Source organism: Falco naumanni, chromosome 1, assembly GCF_017639655.2.
Source record: "Falco naumanni isolate bFalNau1 chromosome 1, bFalNau1.pat, whole genome shotgun sequence".
In the NCBI taxonomy this organism is placed as follows: domain Eukaryota; kingdom Metazoa; phylum Chordata; class Aves; order Falconiformes; family Falconidae; genus Falco; species Falco naumanni.
In genome coordinates, this window is record NC_054054.1 from 69,528,114 (window position 1) to 69,550,856 (window position 22,743).

Genomic DNA, 22,743 nt, shown 5'->3' on the forward strand with positions numbered 1-22,743 from the left:
ACAATTAAACAGCAATAAGAACGTATGGTGGTGTGAATCTTAAATCTAAGTGAAGCTGCCTTCCTTCTCAGGTTTTCATATCTTTAAGCCAAATTTTATTCTTGCCATTTTCTGTGCAACAAGTAAACGGAGTGTGAGAGACAGGGGTGGGAGCAGGCTACAGGCACCCTGTGGTACTGCTGCTGTTGAGTTCTTTTAAATTTCACAGTGTCAACTAACAGGACATGTCACTGCTGTCTGCTTACATGAACCATCATACTGAACTAGATTAGTCTTAACATTTGTGTACATCACTTACCCATTTAGCAATTGGACATCCTTGAGAACTTTTGCCTTCTTTCCCAGTGTAGACAACCCTCTCAATCCTTATAGCTTTACCCTTCTGTCCAAATCTTAAACAAACAAAAATATGTACAGTAAGGAGATTCATTTGGTTCTGCATGAACACTGAAAAGAATGGAGCACATTTGCTAGTCTTAATAAACACTGAGTATTACAGGGGGAGGGATGTGCAATGCGGTTTATCTTGCTGATTTTATTATAGTGGTGGATTGATATGTTGAAAGGGGCAAATGTCTTTAACTCATCATGCATGAGTAAAAATGATCCATATCACATTAATATTCCCAAATCTTTTAACTGTTGCTGTAGAGAATTTATAGATGAAATTTTGAAAAGTGGACTTTAAGTCTCTCTATTTTGGGCACGAATTTCACATTTTTCTTTAATTTCTGGGTTAAAGTTGTTACTCTGAAATGTATATAATTATGTTGTCATGGAACAGCTGGCATGCAGTATTCATTATTAATTTTCTGTGCTTGTTTCTGGTTTGGATACAGTGTGAATCAGTTAAGTTGTGATTAATTTCCTTTATCATCTGCTCATAAATCATTACTTATTTACTTCTGCCTGACTTCTATATGGCATTGGGAACACCAGGTGCCCTCAAATGATGCCGTTTGTGACTTTTTGAGACTGAAGCGGGTAAGCTCAGCTCTTGCTGAAGCATTTAATCGAGGTGATTATGCCATCAAGGCAGAATCTAGCCCCACATGCAAGTAGTGCTCTTGCCCAGAGCAAATGCGATTCACTTTCCATGTCCTTTGATGGACCAGGTAGAAATATGCAGCAAGTGCTAAGTGAAGCAAATCTTGAATCAATAAAAAGCATCAGACCTGTTAAGCCATTTCCAGGCATGTTCTCTGGCCAGGCCTCTCCTTGGGCTGCTGCAGGTGGGGGGTGCCCACTGCTGAGCCCTAGAGCGCACCAGGTCTCAGGTGAGGTCGTGCATTAGAAACTGCAGGGTCTGCAACATTACAGATCCAGCTACCGTGTTGACTTGGCTGCATTTTGGGGACCAGAGAAATTGCACTTCCATCACTATTTCTTGAATTCTGATGCTTTCATTGGCATAACTTTTTTTTTTTTTTTTTTAATAACCAAGTGTGGGGACTAAATCACAATCTCCTTGTTCTTTGCCTGTTACCTATAGAGCAATCAAGATAGTTCCTTCCTGTTGCGCACACATTTAATGATGCCTTGAGAACTTTTGACCTTTCGTCCCTCTTGTTTTTGCACTAAAATCTTGGTGATATATTTAAGAGCAAATATTTGTATTTAAACTTCTGTCCTGTAAAGGAAATGAAGAATGCTTATTTTTAGATGTGATCTCATTGTGAAATTTCAGTGTCACAGGAAATTATACAAACAAAATCAACTTGTACTACACATGTTCTGCAGGCAACTGTTAGGTCACTTTTTCCTACTTAGGCTTGGATGTTAGTATACATTTCTTTCTTTAATTAACCACATTTTAAAAAAATAAATTTAAAAACTTAACATTTTCTATTAATTTGCTAATCTGGACTGCAGGACAACTGTGCAGATGCCGCTATAAAAATACATTGTATGTTACACACTGCAAATGAAATGGACTTTGTCTCAAATCTTTTCCACTGTCACAAAAGAATTTGTGCCTGATGTTTGTCATGCTTGCTTTTAGGCCAGTGCTGATTGGCTTTAAAACCAGAGCAAAACTCACTGAGTGTGAAGTAGGATTGGGAGAAGAAAGAGGTAAAATGTATGTATCCATCATGGATCCTGCAAGAAATTTGTTCTGGTACAGCTAAAATATTAACTGCAAGTCTAAACCCCAATCCTGGTGTGTTTGGCAGTGCTGATACCTTAAAAGTCAATTCATGGAAGCCTGTTTAAAAGTGCTTCAAGTGTTATTAGTGTCACCAACTGCACACATGTGCTTGAGAGTATTTTTATAGTTCAGTGCTTTTTTAACTTGGGGATACAAAATTAACTAACGAGGAAGAGTTCTGAAGTTCTTCAGTCAGAGAATCACACAGTTCATACCATATGAACAGTTGAAAACTAGCCATTGTTCAAGTGGCTGCTGCTATACTCTGCTGAACCTGGCTGAGTAGATGCATGTTATCTATAATCTCTCAGGATTTCCTTCTGCCAACATGAAATGAAATTAAATGCAAAAAAAAAAAAAGAAAAAAAAGAAAAAAAAAAAGAAAAAAGGTGAGGTCAATATTAAGGATGAAAAACTACATTCCAAAGTAAAGAAATGAAAAAAGTTTCATCTCTAATAATTGACATCATGACATGAATGACTTTCCTTTTATTTATTTATTATTTGTAAATACTAAAGAATTAACCAGTCAATGAGAGCTATGGAGATAACAAATTGTAAGAAGCTTCTCAGGAGAGTCAGTGTTCACTCCCTCTTCACAGGAAGAAGCTAATTTATGTAGCTTACATGCATTCAAGGTGCTCACAAAGCTGAAAACAAGTATTGGGGCAAGCCCCACACAGGAGTCACAGGGAAGGAGATTCAAAGAAAGAGAAAGGACCTTAGGATTTAGAGGTAATCCAAAGGGTTTTGGATTATTAGGGCAAATCCTAAGTGGCCCATGGTTGTGCAGTGATGAGCACAAGCTGACAGACCTTGCTAAGAAATGCTGCTCCTTAGCTCAGACACAGCCCTGCAATAATGCTCATTTGCTTTTGGTTCTGCAACTAGCTCCAGCTTCTTTGCAGTTCTGGAGTCCAGATTTTAAAGGTATTATCAATCAAATTCCCATCTGTCTTTGACTTACTGGGAAGCTTTTTGTTTGCTTGTTTGTTCAAAGGGGGACTGAATTCCCAGATACCTCTAAAAATCTGACAATTAATGTCTATGCATGCCAAAAGCTATAAGAAATGCAGAATTCACAGTGCAGAAGTCACTTTTGTGACAGTTTTTAATTTAAATACCTTAAAAAAGCTAATGGGTTTTGCACTTACACATATTTTCAAACAGCACAGATCATGTAACCATTCTGTGCTGTTCAAAATTCCTGGTTTGGTTGGCTTGGATGAATACATATATCATGGGATGCAAGATGATACAGGACTGTCCACAATCAAGATAAGGCTGGTTTTGTGCAATACTCCGAGGAAGGGGATGTTTTTTCACAAAACTACTTATAGATTCTTGGGCTGAAATCCTACCCAACAATTTTGTGGCACTCCTCTGGACATGACTGATTTAGATGTAGCCCTTTAGGCCTGTACTATATACTTAGTAATTTGGGGGTGTGTGCTCATTTTGGAGTTTGATAATTCTGTTCTTCATCTTTCTTCTACCTCGGCGTCCTCCTACCCAGAGGGAACACCAGGTCCATGCCTGCTCTTACAACCATTGCCAACCGTCTTGCTTGGCAGGCTGGTGAATACTTGTTCCTGCTTGGGTTTGCTGGCATCTGTCTCAAAGTGTGCAGCCTGTGCCAGCCAGCAGACTATTAGCCCTGTCAAATATTGTGACTCTCTGGTGAATAGCACAGTGCGTAATGTTGGCAACACTGGAGGAGCTAAGCCTACAAGTAATTACTTGATTTGCAATTGTTTATTTCTTTATGTGCAAAAGCTGGAAAAATTCTGACATCCACAAAAGGATAAACTTTAATCTGCCCTGTGCCTTTGCACTAATTACCTTTCTTCCATGATTTCTCTAATAGCTGCCACATTAGGACCGGCTCCTAGATGGGTATAGAAAGGACCTTCATCTTTTTCAATAATTTGCTCTGTTTAAAACAAAATAAAGGTTATTACTTCAAGGCTTAATTCCTTAATGTAAAAAGTCACATTGCAAAGCTTACATCTAGCTTATTAGAATACCGCTGTATGGGTCTGGGGTCAGAGTTTTCAAACACTTATGTCTAAAGTATGCCCACGCAATTTGTACAAAACATGCAAAGCACATGGCTAATCCTGCAAATAGCTGTGATATGGACTGTGTGCCTTTTGCTAGCACAAACAGTTGTTTCACATCTCAGGCTCTACACTGAAATTCAAAAGGCATTTTCCTGTTATCACCAAACAATTGTTTCTCCTTCTCCCACTTCCTTCTCTCCCAGTATCTGGAAAGGAGGATAAATGGGATAACAATGGCAATACTGACATTAGGGAGGTTCACAGTACTTGTTTTTCAGCAGACATGTTACAGTGTAGGAACCTACAGCTTGAGAAAGTTGCCAGTAAGGTTACCTAGAGAATTTCTGCCACCCACAAGAAGACTTCATGAAATGAAAAAAAGCAAGTTTGCTGAAAGAAATCCTGCACAAGAGTTAGTCAAAATGGTTGTATGCTAAGAATGTGGCCTCGGTTTTCTGTGTGTAGGTAAGATCAGAACATATGCTATATGTTTAGTTTGATACCAGGAGGCAGGCTCCAGCAGTGAGAAAGAAATGGCCAGGCTCTGCTTGGGTTCAGAAGGAGGTGGTGGAGCTGTGCTGACTTGTCCAAGGGCTGACTTTTATGCTTTCTGCCATGCTAACTCCAAAGGCTGGATGAGGTGCTGCTGCTCTTGACGTACAGCCTCCAGAAGCATGATGAAAGCATGCTATAAACCTGAATGTGTCAATGGGGGAATGGCGTAATTTAATCTTCCTAAGGACAAGTATTAGTAGGAAAAAGCAATAAACCCTTTCAATCACGCTGTAGCACTGGATTCTTCAAAGAGGACAGGAACTAAGTTTCATGCTCCTTGATTTCCTAGAGAATCTGCTAAGACTGAAGAATTACAATGGAAGTGGAGAATAAGCTCTTGCACTTAGTAGTTGCAGTACTGGCTAAAAAAGTAGTGAGGATAATGAAATGATTGCTAGAAAAACTTGTGCCAACTACATCGGAGAAACTGTCTCAAGAAAAAAACCTCAAACAACTTCAGTGTTTTCAAAAAAAATTGTACCTACATTTTATAGGTTTCTTATAAACCAACAAAGAACAGCAAGGAACTGGCTTCCAGTTTTCCTCCTTGGAGCTTTGGAAATCCACTACCTCCTCTTTTTGTTCCCATGGATCATCTCTGAGACATAGCCCCAAGCGTTTGAAAAGGCAAAAAAGGTCCATTTTGCAGTTTTGGAGGATTATTGGTTCAACTTTCCTCTTAAGTAGCTGGTACAAAATCCCTGTAAGTGAAACTATAACAAGATTCCCCGTGGCCCAGCCCATTTTGTCGCAGCCTGAACAATTAATCCATTAGTCTGAAAGTGCCTGTTAGACCTGGCTGTGTGCAGAGTTAGTGCTGGATGGAAGCTCTGGCTATGGGGCCACGCTGGTCACTCTGCTTTGCTTCCCTCTGCTCTATTCTTCTGGCTTTTGGAGATCGGGTACACCATGAAGAAACACTGAGGGTCCCCCTCACTGCTTTTTTGATGCTGCTTGTGTAACTCCTCTAAGAAAATGCTGATCTCTTTAGCCTTGCAGGAGACAAGTGTGTGAAAGGGAGGATAAACTCTTGCAATAAGTGAGGCATAATCTGTCATCCCTTCTTTGCTTAGGCTTTACTCAGGGAAACTTCAGCAATTTCACTGTTAAGAGCAAAAAATGGTGTAAGGATCTCAAGTTTTGGACCCAAGACATATTTTATAAATGCTATATCTAACCTTGACAAATAGATTAGATTATAAAGTTATGACCTACTTTTTATCAGCATGTTGTCATTACATGTCTGCTGCTCAAGGAGAATGGATGTGAGGGGATACATTACTGGCCATAAGCATTCTGACTGAAAAATCAAATAGGTAATTGCTTTATGAAATATTGAGAAAGGGCCTGTGTGTAGGGTTGGATAAGGGGAGTAGGCATAACTACATAAAACTGCAATTTTGTAAGTCTTTGCTAATTAATGTTCTAAAAAAACCAACCCAAAAAATCTTCCAACAAAAACATCCAACTAACCCCATGATCCCAGCTCGAAGGCTCATTTCCTTCCTGTGAACTAGTATATTTTTAGTACATCTCAGCACTTACCAACACAGCTGCAAGATGGGAAATCATACTGGGTTTTGGCAGGTGTGTCCAATAAATTTTTTACAGGAGTATCCAATAACTTGGAAGGTGAGTCTAAAAAATTATTGAGAACAGTTCCAGCTGTTCTTTTGGTCGGGGTTTTCTCAGCAGACAAGTTTGCTTGTTGATCTAAGATTGGGGTCTGAGTGTCAAAATCTGCAGCACTGGTATTTCTTGACAGGATGGTAATAGGGCCTGCTGTTTCAACCTTCACATGTTTAGGTGATTTGATAGTAAAAGTCTTGTGATCAAACAGTGATTTGACCTGTATCTGTTTCAGCTGCTGTTCCATTGTCTCAATGATGCTCTTTTGTTGCATGCTCTCGCAGCCAAAGTGCTGATTCTCTTGTTTAATTGTTTTTTTCCACATTTTGTTTTCCAGCTGTCCAGCTAATGGACGCATGCAGACATTAGACTTTGTGCCAGCCTCAGTTTTTATAGGCTTGCGTGCTGCACTGGGACCAATCTCAGTTTTGGGTTGCTGGTATGCTTGTTGCTCCTGTTTTTGCAAGAGATGCCACCTTAGAGCAGCGTGCTTTTGAAAATCCTTAGGGGTTTGGGACTGCACATGACAGCCTCTCTGGTCTTGGGAGTGTGGGGCAGTTTGCTGGCTGAGTGGTAAGTACCGCTGAGGAATCTGCGTGACTTGTTGGCTCGGGACATCTTGGTTGAGACCACCACTGTAGCATTGTGTTTGCTGGAGTGGTGGCAGCTGTATAACTGAAGCTTGTTGTGTCTGTTGCTCTTGTTCTTGAAAACAGTGATTCACATCTTGCTTTGCGGTCAAGTTATTTGAAAAATACTGCACATGTTGCAAGTCCTGCATTTTGTTGGCTCCAAAGTGTTTGATATTTGTGGCGTTTTCTTTCTTCTCAGAAATCAAGTGCATGTTGTTTGGGCAGGGATGCTGAAGACTAGCATTTGCTTTCTGAGCATAAAGGGGAGCTTTGTTGTTCATGCTCTGTACCTGCTCTAGGCCTAGCTGAGGGCTGTGCAGCGGGAATGCAGCTGATTTCATGTACTTATTCCCAGTTTGAAAGCATTCATCTGCTTTAAGCTGATTGAAGGATGCCCTGTCTAGTGGCTGCTCAGCATTACTTTGGGAGTGGGAAACAGTTTGGGGCAGGCCTTTATTTTTCATTTGCAGAGCCTGTTGCTGGTTTGGGGTTAGCTGCGGACTGCATGGCAGTTGCACCTGCTGGGCCTGTTTTTGAAGCATCTGCTGCAATATGTGTGAATGCAAGAATTGCTCATTTTCTCCCGGCTGGGGATTCAAGTGCTGCTGTTTCAACAGGGCCCCTAAAGGCTGTTCAGCTTGTTGTTCTGGACTTTGCTGGAAACGGAGCTGCTGCGGAGGGTGTTGCTGCACTTGGGACTTGAGTAGGGAATCCATCTTGGTGAGCTGTGGCTGCGGTGAGTGTTTCTGGAACGGCAGCTGCTGGTCAGCTTTGGGATGCGGCTGCAGCTGGGAGGTCTCACTTTTGTACAGCAGAGGAGTTTGTTTCTGTTGCATTATATTCTGGCTCTGGGGCTGTCCTGAGGGCCCCTTTAATGCATCAGGACTTCCAGCATACTGTTTTGTATAGGTTGCTTTTGTTGTGTTTGCCTGGAATTGAAGAATTGACCGCAATAATGCCTCGCTGGGCTTTTGGGGAGGCTCTCCCTGGCGGAACTGGGTTCTAACCAGTTCTATCCAGGCTGGTTTTGAGTAATGTTGAGCCTGTTGCACAGGCTCTTTCACTTGGTCCTTTGCTTTGTTGAGAGGAATCTCAGGTTCTCCCTGTCCTGGGAAATGCTGGTAGTGTTGCTGCAACTCATCCTCACTTCCACGCGCTTGCAGGTTTTGGAGGGGAGGCTCCGACGCCGGCGTCATTTCTGGGTGCTGCTGAATTGAGGCGGCCACAGCAGCTTGCGGGTTGCTTTCACTGACATCTTGTGAGGTTTGTGCCTGCTGTGGAAGTCTCTGATGAGGGTGCAGTTGCTTTTGGCTGAGGCTGGGACTTTCTGACATTGGTCCCTGCTGTTGCCCTTCATTCTTTATCTCCCCAGGAAGAGTTTCATCACATCTGTTGTCATAGGAATGGTGTCCTTCTCGCACCATGACAGGCTGTGCACTGTTCATTTCCGGAGCAGGAGGAGCGGAGGAATCTTTGTGAAACATTGAGTTCTGTTTAAAGAAAGCACCATTTTTTTCTGCTTGCTCAGAAAACCTTTCCAGAGTGGCACTCTGAGCCTGCAGGTTACTGCTGGAACTTAGAGAGAGGTCTTGGTTGGGAACCTGCCCTACGCTTCCACGAACAGTACTGTTTCCTATGGGTAACTGGTGTGGATCATAGCCTGGAATCTGTTGTTGTAGCTGTAGTTCTGGTTTCTGAAGTGAACAGCTACCTGGCAATACAGGTGGTTTACTGGAGTCTTCTGTGTTGTAGACCTCAGTAACCACTACAGCTGGCACTTGAGGCAGCTCAGAGTTTGAGGTCTGTGGGGAAGTGATCTGCCCTGAGGTATGGGATGAATGTGTTGTCTCACAGGACAACTCATTAGTAGCCTGACTGGTAATGGCATTGATATGAGATGTGTTCTTCTGCATTGCTATGGAAACATGTTCTGGATAATACTGAGACAGTGTTTTCTCCAGGAGTTCACCATGCATGCTTTCCATGGAAGAGGCAGAAACTGTAGCACCATTAGGCATTGGCACTGCCTTGTTCTTAAGTAGTAAGACAATGTCCCTGTTGTGGCAATGAACGTTTTCCCGCTCCTGCTCATCCTGAATCAGGAGGTCATGAGGGTTTTCTGAACCATCACTGTTGTGTCTTGTAGACTGTATGAAATCTGAAGCTTCATTTTCTTGTCCTGTAAAACTTTTCGGTTTCTTCTCACTGTAACAATTGGAAACGCTTGGTTTTTCATTATTATCCTCTGGCTCAGCTTTTTCTCCATTTACTTCTTTGTCTTGTTTCACTTTCTTGTTCTCATGAAGTCCATACAGAGAGGGCTCACTAAAAGTGCGTTTTATCCCACCATTTTGCATATATTTGGAATATACTTTCTTTTCTTGTAAAAGGTCAGGGCTAACGCGGTTGTTTGGACTTCCCTTCAGGTGGGGCACTCCATAGTTGCTTTTAATGAATAGCCGCTTGTGGTCTCCATTTACTTCAACTTCAGGCCTCTCTGTTGCTGGACTTCCATTCTGTAGCTTCACCACAGAAGGCTCTGCCTGGCACCCATGAGAAGATTGCGATATTAGGAATGGACTCAATCTATTGCCGTCAACATGGTTGGTTCTGTCCTGTTCCATCTGGCCTGCTCCGGGGCCATCCACAAGGCTACCCTCTGAACGTATCTGAAAGAGAAAAGGAACAGGAGAGAATGTAAGTCAATTTTAGTTCCCACTGATGAACAGCTAATTATCAACAATTCCTGCAGCATTCAAACACCCCGTCACTCTGACCAGCTTCCACACACAACATGAGCTCAGAGGCACACCTGAGGGATGTTTCACTGTCTCCCTTTTTCTTGAAAAGTTTGTTCTTCAAGATCAAAGGAGAATGAAAATACAGAGTGGCTCCTTACTCCTATTTACGCACAAGCAGGTATTTCACCAAAAAATCTCTCCTAATGGTGCAAAAAGTATTCTCTGCTTTTGAATTATTTGCTTAAGACTCCTCTGTCATCACATTTTGTCCTTGGTAAGGCAAAAGTCATGCCAAAACCATAGTTCCCAGACTTGGTGCTAATCCCATTATTTGATTAAGTGTGCCAAACCTCTTTCGTGTGACTTGAAGGATTATTGCCACCAAGCTTGCCAGTTAGAGAGGAAAACCTCCTTTCTTCTGTCTTCAGCTGTCTGACAAGGCCTTTTAAAACTGGCATTCCTAAAGACCACGCAAGAGGCACAACACGTGTGAGACTGCCACACTTGACTGCTGTCCATAGGAACTCTTACAGTTCATCAACATCTTGGTAACGTTGACAGAAACAAATCGAGAGATTCCTGAAAGGTTTGATGAAAGTGGTATTTTTTCAGGTATTAATATCCTTTCAAATTTACATATAGACATCAAGCATGGCTTAAACTATGCAGTTGGGTTTTGAACTGAGCCCCACAGCTGTGGAGCTAGGACTCCTTCCTTCTTTGTTTGGATGGAAAACCCATTTTCTCACACAGTCTTTATATTTTATTTATAAAATAAAGTTTTTCACTGGATAACAGTACTGACAATGTGCAGTGAACAAATTCCGTATCATGACAAGCTAATCCTGTTCACATGGATCTTCCCAGGTTTCACAATCCCAGTGAACTTCGATAAAGCCCTTGTTTGACTGCTTGTAATTTATTTGTTGTTGGCTATATGGTTCTCAACCAGTCACAAATGACAGAAGACGGGCTGACAGAGTCTTACAGATGTGAGATTGCATAAAGAAAATTTGGACTCATGCATGTCTTTGTCCTAAAGCTTTTATTTTTAGTTTGCATAAAGGGGAACCTGAAGGGCTCTCCATTACCAGGTCATCCCTGGTTTGACTGCAAAGTCAGAAGAAGCACTACATGTGTCTGGTATTGCCACTACATCGGAAGAAAAACTATACTGAAAAGTTTCTCCTATCATATTGCTCTGCTTATGTATTTATCCTACACTATTTTTTTTATTTTTTTTAACGCTAAGCAACATCTAATTTATAGTTTTCAGTTCAGTACTGCCTTACTTAGTTGAGTAATATGATTCTAAAATTTTTTTTAAGTGATATTAATTCATGAGATTCATTACATCCAGCAGAATCCCCTCTGCTTGCAGCTCTGATTTCAGTATCAGGACAATTCAAACATACATTTTGACTGGCAAGCACCTATATGATGACTTCTGTGCACTTCCTCCTTATACCAAACTTGGTTTTACATTTACTTCTGACCTCCTGAAGTTTTTTTCTTCTTTCTGTACTCAATCTACGTTTTGTATGACAGAAGTAAGCAAGTTCTCTCTGTGAGTAACAGTACTTTAAAAAAGTGTTTTTGAAGGGAAAGCTAAGAATAGGGAGATGGAAAAGAATGTTTGCCCCTCTCACTTACTTTCTTGACAAGGTAAGGTATGCTTCTTCCATTATAGATATATTTCAGTATATTTCCCAAGCTAGCTTTAAAGTACCACAAGACACGAGACTTTGCAGCTTTCTAAGGGAGACGATATTCCATGCTTAACAGAAAGCACCAAGAAAAGTATTCCTCCGATGTGTCATTCTAGGCCGGGCAACAGAATGATGCTCCCAGAGCATCTCAAAAATAAAATGTCAGCCTAATTTGTAAGCCATTCTTTTCCTTCACACCTTTCATACCTGGAAATTGCTGCTGAACCTCAACTCAGACATGATTGTGTGGGCTGCTGTATTTCACAAGTATGAAATGAAATAAAAGGCACCATAATAATTAACACTGTGCTGTCAAGCTGTTTCTAAAATATTTATTTCTTTTTAAAAAGTTTTAGTCTGTGTGACTGAGCTGTGAGAAACTTCCTCTGGGCCTGAAAGTCTGCCTCGCTGCTTGTGTTCTGGTGTACTCTGTGGGCTGCAACTAAATTCCTTCTGAGAGTTCCCAGACAATCTTTCTTCTCAACTCCTTACCGATAGGTAAAAATATCTTTTTATTTAGAAGTGGGGGCTGCCTGACTTCTCTAAACTTAGCTTGTAAATCTCTCAAAGGAGCACATCTGTGCTTCAAAACGGAGCCTTAGGTGCACGTTGATCTCAAAAAACATGAGGTTATGTTCACTGTGTGGCATGGACTATTATTCACAGTATTCTCAAAGACTTCATGGTATGAGTCAATCAGTTCCCCCAAATCCTGATCACCCTCAGTGTAAAAGACACTGGTTTAGACATTGTAAAGGACACAGGAATCATTTGGTTCTTTGAAATACAAAGTTAATTCATCGATTAAAAGTGCCAGATTTGCATTCTTTGAAATCCATCTAGGATTGTACGACTGTGTTATACTTCTTACTCTCTCTGTCTACACTCAATTATTCACAATCCTCAAGACACACCTGAGTCAAATCTTGCTCAAGGAGCTACAATTCACAGCAATTATTTGTAATTTAAAACTGGCAAAAGACAAATGGCAGCAATACCTTTATTACTGGCTTTAACTGAGACACCATAAAGATATTCTTGATGCTACTAGTAAGTAGACCTGGTTGTGCCTTACAAGGTCTCTGTGCTCTTTGTAATTGTTGCGGGATGAACTGTCTGCCTCTCAAAGTAAATCTGCTTTTCCCTAAGCATAGCAGTTAGCCTTTTTCCTCTTTCCTATAACTGTATTTTATCCAGACCATTTAGAAGCTCCACATATTTTTCTTCAGCTATAATTCATTAGAAATTCAAGTCACATCAGCAGCATCTGTGAAACAATTACTGCATCTAGGATTGACTCTGCAGTCTAATCCATCATAATTATGACTGGCCTCTTTGAAGATGCCACGATGCATGACTTAAATATAGCACATTACTGTGCAAATGGATCACCATCTCATCCCACCAGTATGTATTCAAGTCAGAATTCAGTCCACCACCATCTGACTTTTTTCAGATGCAATCAATGTATGTACATTTATTTCTTACCACCTACGGGGCACAAACTGGAAACTGGGTACTGAAGGAGAGTATCAGATGTTTGGGGTTTTTTTTATGGGCAAATTTGGTGTATTCCTGGCACCTCTATCAATACAGGAATACCAAAAGACTGTGGAAGGCGCTGTTAAGGGCACAACAAAGATTTCTGCGGCAACAAAAGTACTCTTAGTTATGTCATTTTCTTTCACAGAAAATCTTTACTTTTTTACGGTTCTAGAGGTTCATCCCTTATTTTAGATAGCACCCATATCTGGGGAGTTTGTGATTGCAAAGTGACAAATACACCTACTGCAAGGTAGTACAAACTTCTGCAAAGCTGGGCAAGATTCCCAGTAGAAAAAGTAGGGCAGGGGGGATGCTGTGGCTCATGGCCCTAAAGGACCAAAAGGTGGGATGTCAGGTGGGTTGTTTCCCCTTCTGGGGTTAGCTGGGGTAGAAATATATCTCCTCAGAGGTTTTTCTCCCCATCAGAAATATACCTTCTCAGATCATGACCTCAGCTGACTTGTGCTTCAATGATTATTAGGAGGAGACTCAAGAAAGCCGAAGTCGGACACCCGTGAGCTTGTTGATGGCTTGCTGGGTTGTTCTTGGAGCAGTGCCACAGCCTCCATCCTCCTGGCACCCTTCTGCCACCGCCAGATGACACAGGTCTAAATTGCTCCCAGACAAGAAACCCCTGTATCAGTTTCTAGGGAGGAGGTGAATCTGATCTGCCAAACTCCAGTTTCTAAGTTGTATTTCTGCTTACATTCCCCTGCTCCTATCACTTGGGTACAGTAGCTGGCTTCACTTCTGGCTTCACTTGCTATGTGTTATTACATGCTGCTGTGCATTGCTTCTCTCCTCTGAAGTTCATGCTGCTGGCAAAGAGGTCTAAATCCTGAACTTCCAAAAAGTGAAAAAGGTCCTAAGCGAAGGGTTTTCTTTTCCCTATTTCAAGAATGAATGAAAAAGCGTGAGTAGCATTATTCTGAAGTAAGGACGCTCCTGCATGGCATTATCAGAAAGCTCAATTTCTGTACTAAAACCTTAAATCTTCTGGACTTGCATACATGCAAAATTGTTTCTGATTAACTCTGTGTCAAAGTTTTCTCTTTTTAAACTTTTGAACAAGATGTGTAAGCAGTTAAAATGATGCTCAACACCATGATTTATAGCCATGTAGTTATCATGGGATGTAATTTTTCTCTGGCCTAAGTAAGTAGCAGTTGCTTCAGCCGTACCTTAGGTCAACACGTGTAAGCAAGCTGCAAATGTCACTAGAGGAGAAAAGATGTGCAGTCAACTCAGATAGCTAATGGGCAATGTAACACATCAAAGCCCCTTATTAGTGAGACATTTCCATTATTGCTGGTATAAAATGTTGCACATATGAAAACTGCGGCATAGTTTAAGGATTTCCTGTATGTTTGCACTTAAGGTGCACTGTGTTTATACGCTGAGAAACAAAGCAAACTTCCATGTGGAAACTAATGGGAGAGGCAAGACCCTGTGTATGCCTGCCCAGACTCTGGGTGGTTTGCCATTCACAGAACAGCTTCTTCCCAAGCTAGGGTTGCTGGTAGTTTGTAATAAATACAATACCATCAGAAACCAAACCCCACGTGGGCCTGTTGTTTAAATACAGGTTTAACATGCTTTTCTTGAAGCCAAGGCATCCACGGGAGAGAATTTTAACCCTGTTGTCCAAAGCAGATTTGAAAGAGAGATTGCATTAACATCCAAGATGGATTGAGGTTCTGAATCCCACAGCACGCCCTAAGGATTTGCTCTGCTCCCTACCAGCGTCACTGCTGCCTCGCTGCAAGCGTGGTGGCTGAGGAAAAGAGCAAACTTCAAGGCAGATGTAAAGGAGGCCCCAGAAGGACAAGGACACTCTGTTGTTAGCTGGGCTCTGTGGCTTACAATGGGGTCCTTTTGCACTGCATTCAGCTGTCTCTTTGTTTGGATAGTATACTTACTCAGTGCATTAGCAATGCTTTGGAAAGAACTCACGTAAGGATGCTGTGCCTTCTATGTCCCTCAAAGTTTTTATGTTAGGGCTGTATTTCTTTCTAAAATACACATTTTGCTTTCTGATTGTGGCTATAAATAGCAGTTAAGGGGTTAATCTAGAAACTACTGGATAAGATTTTGTGACTGTGTTCTACAGGAGGTCATATTACATGAATATAATTGTCTTTTCTGGCATTTAGATCTACAAATAATCTGTGTCAAATAGAAAAGAAAATGTGGGATGGCTAAAATTTGTTAGCTAATTTATAGCTATTCTATCCTTAATTTACAGGGAAAATGGTGACTAGCAAATATAGATATAAGCTGACATAAGGGAATGAAGAGCATGGGATTTGTGAAATACGACGATTAATAATTCATTAAATCTTATCCAAGCCAGAAGCCTCATAATTCATGCATTTTTAAATCAACTAGTGCTAAACCCCCCTCAATTTATTTTCTTGCATTTCAGTGATGCAGTAACCTGATTGCAAAAAACACTTGAATCAGAGTAATTTTTTACCTTAATGCAGAGGACAAGAGAGTAAAGCTACACTGGCCTGCACAGTGATTTCCCATTGCTATATTATATAACTATCAACAAGACTGGATACTGCATAATATTTACCCAGACATTAAAAAATTGCACTATTTTAACAATTGCATAACATCAAAGGGAGCAAAAATTAAATGCCTCTACAATATGGAAAAAAAAATTACTTGAGGGAAATGAATTCAGGAATATAAAATGTGAGTAAATAGGAATTATAATGTTGCATCACACAGCTCTCCAGTTCCTGTTTTTTTGTTATTTATGCCCTATACAAACTTTGCGCCTAATCGTACCATGTAGCACTTCTAACAGAACAACACACCTCTTCCAGTCACTTGTAAAGCCACTGTAGTATGACTAGGTTAGAGATGTTTCCCAAAACCTCAAAAATCAGAATCAGGTTGGATTTAAGAGGCAAAAGGACCTTCCTAATGTGATAACCAGAACATTCAAGAGGAGGTTGGCACCTATGCTTGTCCTTGCCAGTTGTAAGCTCATTTCTGTGGTTTGGATGTAGGGCATGGTGGATCCAGGTGCCATCGCACAGAGCCGTATTATTTCCCAAGTTAGCCTGTTTGACATTATCTAGGGTGTTGGTATGCTGACATATAAGACCAGTATTGCTCAATTTATTGAGCACCACCTTGATTATTACACATCTTTCACAAATACAGGGAAGCTGAACTACAACAGCCTTTCACCTTTGCTGGTTTTGGGAGCGAGATGCTCCTATGCTTGGATATAATGAGAAATTTCTGTTGTGTGCCTGTGAAGTCTGACCAGCAAAATTGTTTCAAATTGTGACTCACACCAGACGTCATTTGGGTAATTCACCAGTTTTTTGTTTATGCCTGTGGATTCAACACAGGGAAACATGTTGAGGTAGGAAAATAGAACCAAGTCTCTTTTTTTCTTCATCTCAGCCAATTATCATGCTAGGTTAGGTGTGTTGAGCAAAGGCTGGCAAGGTAGGGTGGGCAGTGTTACCAGGTGCACAGCTGGTGCTCAGACCTGGTTTTCATTTCTGAAGAAACACGAGGGATAATTTTCTTCTTGGTACTTCAGTTACCCCACATGTCAAACAGTAATGATGCTACTGGCCTCTGATTAAAATCAGCTATACGAGAGTAATAGCTAACTGCTCGTGCTGTTCTGTAGTGCAGCGTGCCTGTGTGTGAGCACGCCAGAATAAGCAAGTGTTGGTGGCTGAACCGTTCTTCAAGACACACTTGATGTTATCAACCCACCATTTAGGGAAGGTTACCAAGATGTCAGTGTCATCATTATCTTCCAGTTTCTGTGATCTTTGTCCATCTGGCTTCAGACCTGGATATAGCATGGATTTCTTGGATTGATGACTTCCTGACACTAGTCAAAGGTTGGTTATCCATGATGATTTCATCACAGCTGCCCGCAGAGTTAAGTAATTTGCTATTAAGTAGTATATCCTCCCTGAGAACTAGAAGCAGTGGAAGAGATTCTCTTGGCTCTCTTCACTCCTACTATAAAGAAGAAAGGGAGGACCCAAAGGAAAAACTACTGGCAAGCTAAAGATTTCAGGGTTTCATCATGCTGGGGCAGTAACATTAGAAAACAGGAATAGAAATGGTCCTGTTTAGCATGTGGGTGGAAGAACTGATAGAAGAGAGTAAAACATTGTGGGCTGCAGCATCCTCAGAAAGCCTATTAACACAGCTCTGTTTTCCATTATCCTTTGAACTTCAAATAGGAAATCCTGTTGGTCTCCCAGTTCTGATGAAAACAGAATTTTCAATGAAATGCAGTTTTGTTGAATTTCTTCTCCAAAAGTTGAAGGTGAAGGTCATACCAAGAGGAGAGTGGGGAGAATGCAGAGACCAGGGCTGATGACTCTATTCAACTGTTGTTCCCACATGTCCAAATGATAAAGCATGGCCTGAAGTGTCAGCCCCTTCACTGGTCTCACTGTGGTAGCCTTTACACCCCTCTACACATCCCTCCTCAGTTTTATTCGTGCCTCTGCCCCACCTAGGCTGGGATGCTGTAGTGAACTCAATAGTCGGTTACTATACTTGGCCATTGAGAAATGAGAGGCAGCACAGAGACAGCTCCCTTGCAATGCAGCATGTACTGTGTGCACCAGCACACCCAAGGGGCAGGTGCTGGAGATCCCTGCTGGAGGTGGTGAGCCACAAGATACCCCTGTGTCCCTATGTGAGATGCTGCGTGCCACTGCAGTTCCTGTATGGTTTCCTAAGTCCTTCTGGGGATTTGCTTCCAGATGGTGAAGTTGGAGGAGTTGAGCCAAAAAAAGGGTACTTGCTTTGGAAAGATCTCGTGCTGTTTTAATTGTGGCATGATTTGATTTAAAAATGTGGTTTTGTGCCCACTTGTGATTTTTTTTTCTTCCTTCCAATTTGTGCCTTGCACGACTTACAAACCAGACCACTCGCTCATAAACACATGGGAAAATAGGTTCACCAGGGGCCTGGGGAGATGAGTGCCCTGTTCCTCGGCTCCAGGGCAGCACCAGCCAGACCTGTACCAGTCTGCTCCAACCTGTTTTCAAAGGTCTCTGATGATCAAGTTTGCATAATAACCCACAGTCACCTGCAGTGCTTCATTAATCTTACTTATTAGAAAGCTTCTACCACTTAAAACATAAACCTACACCGTCTCTTCCCATTGACCACAGACTCATGGAACAGTTTTTTCTTCTGTGCTGTAGCTTCTTTCTCCCCGTGTAACTGAAGACTGTTATTAATGCTCTCCTCTCAGACAGAATAAACGACCTGGATCATGACATCTGATCTCCTCCCTGGGTGGATCTATATCCATAACATTTGTTCCCTGACCAGATGCACGGAGGTCACAAAGCAAATGCAACAGCCTGTTCTTTGGAGGCCTTATGCACATGCCATATTCTCCTGGATTTTCCCTGAGTTCAGATGGTTGATATACAAGCAGCTATAATATGTGCCTATGTATTTCAAATACCTGTGTGAATTAACTTGGCTTTCCCCTTAGTATCTAAAATCAGTTTTATTCCCTCAGTGTGAGAGGGACTGTATAAATCACACTGAAAACAACAGAACAAGCTTGTTACTTCTAGCAGAGCTTTATAAAGGAGGCTGTTTCCTTAAAACCTGAATTCAGTATGTTTAAGTCTGTGAGCTACTGGCACAAACACCTCTTCTGACTTCCACTGTTGCTGAGGCACCACAGAAGATAAGAATCTAATGCATTTTTAGAGGTCTATTAGAAGATGCTCCCTGGAGCTATGGTTGCCATTCAGCTTCTTTCTGCATTTGTGTGTGGTCTTCAGGAGCAGTTTTCATGTGGGTTACTGCAATCTACATGCAACAATGGCATGGATTATCCTGCTGAAATCTACATCTGAGAAAATAGTTACAATTGCCTCTCCAGATGTAAAAGAGATGAAAGACAAGGTGTTTTTGATGACCAGAGCCAGCTGACAACCTAAAAGCAATTGAGATCTAACCTTGATAAAAGCACAGCTCTGGGAGAGAAACAAAACGTGGGAGCTGGCACTGCCTTGCCATGGTTCTGAGCACACAAGAGAGCTTGGCACGGGTACTGTTGCCATCCCCTGCAGTTTTAGGTTGGAGATGAAGATGTGGGACTACATTTTCATTTTGAATACTCAACCTACAAGCTAGGAAAGAACTTGGACATTGACTAATCTTAGATAAAATGGCCCAGGGCCCACACAAATTGTAAGTCAAGAGATACCCACTTCACATCATGCCAACATTTATCAAGGAGTTACAGCCTAGCTTCTTAAGGTTTGCTTGAAAAAACAGATTTTCTGTCGTTACCATCTTGGCTACGGTCATTTCCCCCCCTTTCTAATTCTAGCTTTTTGTTAGTTGGCAAGAGAGTTTTTAGTTTTTTCTTCACAAGACCACTATTAACCCTGTTCTGAGGATCAAGCGATGGACTCCAGTTCATGCTTCCACACAACTGAGGCCATTTCTAAGTTCCTTCTTATCTCGTTACATCCTCGCTTATATTGAAAGCGGTTTTTATTTATAGCCATTTAAGACTTCTTAATGTTTAAGCATAAATGGGTAGTATAGGGGAATTTTATGTATTTTGTGGCAAGAAACATTTAGTTAGAGAGCTACTAGAGAAAAAAAGTTTATTACAGGGAGACAGGCATTTGCCTTTCTGTGTAATCTCCCTTTGGTGTTTCAGGGAAACTAGAAATCAGTAAAAAGTCTATAGATTTTGTGAACAGGATGTTTGTTTAAAAACACAGCTCTAACATGAAGGTTTCTCCCTTTAACCAAATTACAAGACTGGATAAAAACTTGGGATCGCTGTGCTGAGAAAGGGTTGGGATCCCAGAATGAGCTGGCATTCCTGCTTTCCTTTAATTTCCAATAATTCAAAGCACATTCTTTCTCCTGTTTAAATTTTCCTCTTCATGGCGAGATGCAACATGAAGAGACAGAAAATTCACTGCCGCCAAGCTAAAAGGGAGGGGGGTGTGTGGAAACTGGCAGATTGTGTTTTAACTCTTGCTAAGACTTTCAGCCTCCTGCAGCTGACGCTTGGAAGAGTGGTATTTGAGCAGTCCTGAAGGGAACTGCAACACTCCTCTCTCTGTCCTTCCTTTTCAAATATTTTCAAAGCTTTGAAAACAGTTGGTTGTTCTTCGTTCTGGCAACTCGCCATTTGCTGCCGGCTCACATCAGTTCATAGTCTTCCGAGGTATCCAGTGGCCTGTGTGGATTTGAGAGAGTTTGAAGCTCTAATGAAAGACCTTTGATATTTTGGGGTATTTCAGAGACATACAGAAATGGGTGAGTTAAAGGAGCTGTTGTCAGTTCCCGCAAAGCCCACTTCATATTCTCAGTCACAAGATACCATTTCACTAATTGATTATTGTCTGTCCGTAACACAGTCGTGCCTAGTGCACAAAGAAGCAGTGTGGATGAAAAGCTCACCACTGTAAAAGTACACACTCAACTGGATTTAGAAAGCTGGGAACTATAGACAAATCTAAGATACAGGACTACTTTGCATGGAACTCATAAATCATAGCTGACAATTTTTCCACCTTAAGTAAACATCTTTACTACAGATGGTGAAAATTGATTGGAAGCATTTTAATTGCCTCTCTTCACTTTTCCTTGGAAGTGTGGCAGGTGAGCCCTCCTCAAAAGGGTCAGGTGACTTTTCGTTATTTAAATGCACACCTTCAGCAACAAGGACCTGATCCCACAAGTCCCGCAGAACTGCTCCTGGCTGGCAAGGTTATGCGAAGTGTTTGCCAGGCTAGTCGTCAGCCAGAAGTCTAATAGCTGTGGTGGTCTGGAGCTCAGGAATGCAGGTGGAGGGATGAACGCCTTGCATTGTGCTGGTTGAGTTCCCATAAGCTTATGGGCGCCCTTGTACGTGAAGTGCGATTGTGCAGCACAGTCGCTGCTTTTCTTGCCAACACAAATTTTTGCTCCTTCTTCCACCCTGCCTCTCCCAAAACACATCAGGGAGAAAACAGGGTTGGGGGCAAAGCAACGATGACAGGCATTAAGCTCTGACATATGCAACCGGTTTTGCTCAGAAGAAAATGCAATGCAGTCTGCACTTGGTAGTATTACTTCTATACAGCCTTAGGGGGCAATGAACAGCTGCTTTTCCTTTTCCAAAAAAGAAAAGGCGGGTGGGTGGGCGTGTTTGGGAGAAGAGAGGAAACAGCTATCTGGATAAATGTCTAATGCAGTCGTTTAAGCTAACATGCATGCCACTGTCAAATGCAAGTAAGGACACTTTATTTTTGGTTTGTTAACAATTGGAAGGTCAGCCAGGTTGATTATGAGAAAATGAGCTAATAATTTTAGTGTGGGAAGAGTGGGGGACAATGATGAATGGCAAAGTTTATCTACTCGTTACACTCCCCGGCAAACAACCCTTCCTAACAGCCTCATCTACCTCACAAAAGCTTGCCTGCAATTGATGTGTAATAAATCAGAAGCATGCCTCAGCTCCCCAAACCAAAATGATCTTAAAAATTTATGATAGGTATTGATGATTAAGCAAATGTTCTGAGAAGCTAGTTGCACCTAAAATTAGACCTAAAAATGAGAAGGGCAGAAAAAGTATTTTGGAGTACCTGCAGTTAACCTCTAAAATTGCATGTGGAGGACTAAAGCAAATCAGGTGAGCACTAGAGACTGGGTATGTGTTCCCATACTGCTGTGCATCAACTCTGCAATGTGCCATGTCCTTCAGGGAAATTATGCCATGAAGTTGTTTAGAAACTATGTTCAGGGTGCTGATGCCTCCCAGACTTTCCTACCTTCTCCCTTTGGCACTGTTCAGGTCCTTTCAGTGGCTGGTCCCAACAAAACTGTGCTCCTCTCTTCAAGCGGAGGGGCCAGACTAGCACACGGGCCCGGGCACACGAGTGATACAGGGCATGTGTCAGCACAGCCCCACAGGGTCCCAGTCCAATCCTGGAAACCAGTGGGGTCCCAGCAGCTCCCAGCTTCCCCCTGCCTGAGCTCCCTGCCCCAGCCCTTGTTCCCAGAGGTGTGGAGGGATATCTTCCAAACTGTCAGGAGCTTATGACAGATGATTTGTATGATCAGGATGCTGGCTACTCTGATGTTAAATATTTGTTTGCCCTTTTTCCTCCTGTCCCACTTCCTCATACACTGCAATATAACCAGGCAGCACAAAGTCTTAGTCTATGCTTCAGTTTTTCTGGCTTCATTGAAAAAATTCAATGTCTTAAAAACAGCTGGTACTACTTAATGATCTTTTGGTAACTAAGGCTGATTTCTTTTGTTATGCTCTCTGAAGATTAAATTTTGCTCTGGACTCCATTGCCTGAAGGAGGCTATTGTAAAACAAGATACTCAGAAATCAGCAAAAAGATGTTAAAGCTAAAACAGAAAACCAAAACACTTTAACTCTAGTGGTGCTGCTGCCAATGAGTTTGAGAAAAGATCCTGAGATTATGCTAAAACCAGTCTGGTATTGTGGGCTGACGGCTGAAGAACTGCTTTCTAACAACATACACATCCTTGCAAATAAATAAAACCTCCATGATATGAGAGACGCTTCTTGCATGTTAGGTTCTAAATCCTGATTCAGTCAAACAGGCTATCATGCAAATAACTAGATGCTAGTAAGCATTGCTATTGCTTTAGATTGTGAGAAGGGAAATGCAAAGCTCAAGGATCTGCAGTCCCTTTTACAAGAGA

General features: G+C 41.7%; 1 protein-coding gene across 1 annotated transcript in view; it reads right to left on the reverse strand.

The window, feature by feature from the left end:
- Positions 1 to 22,743, reverse strand: part of TET2 (tet methylcytosine dioxygenase 2) — a 74,278-nt gene that overhangs the window by 14,651 nt on the left and 36,884 nt on the right. Inside the window, exons 2-4 of the mRNA XM_040598326.1 lie at positions 6,313 to 9,697; positions 3,992 to 4,082; positions 299 to 392 (exon numbers count right to left, since the gene is read on the reverse strand). Of these exons, the coding sequence (XP_040454260.1) occupies positions 299 to 392; positions 3,992 to 4,082; positions 6,313 to 9,697 (3,570 nt within the window). The remainder of the gene's footprint in view (positions 1 to 298; positions 393 to 3,991; positions 4,083 to 6,312; positions 9,698 to 22,743) is intronic.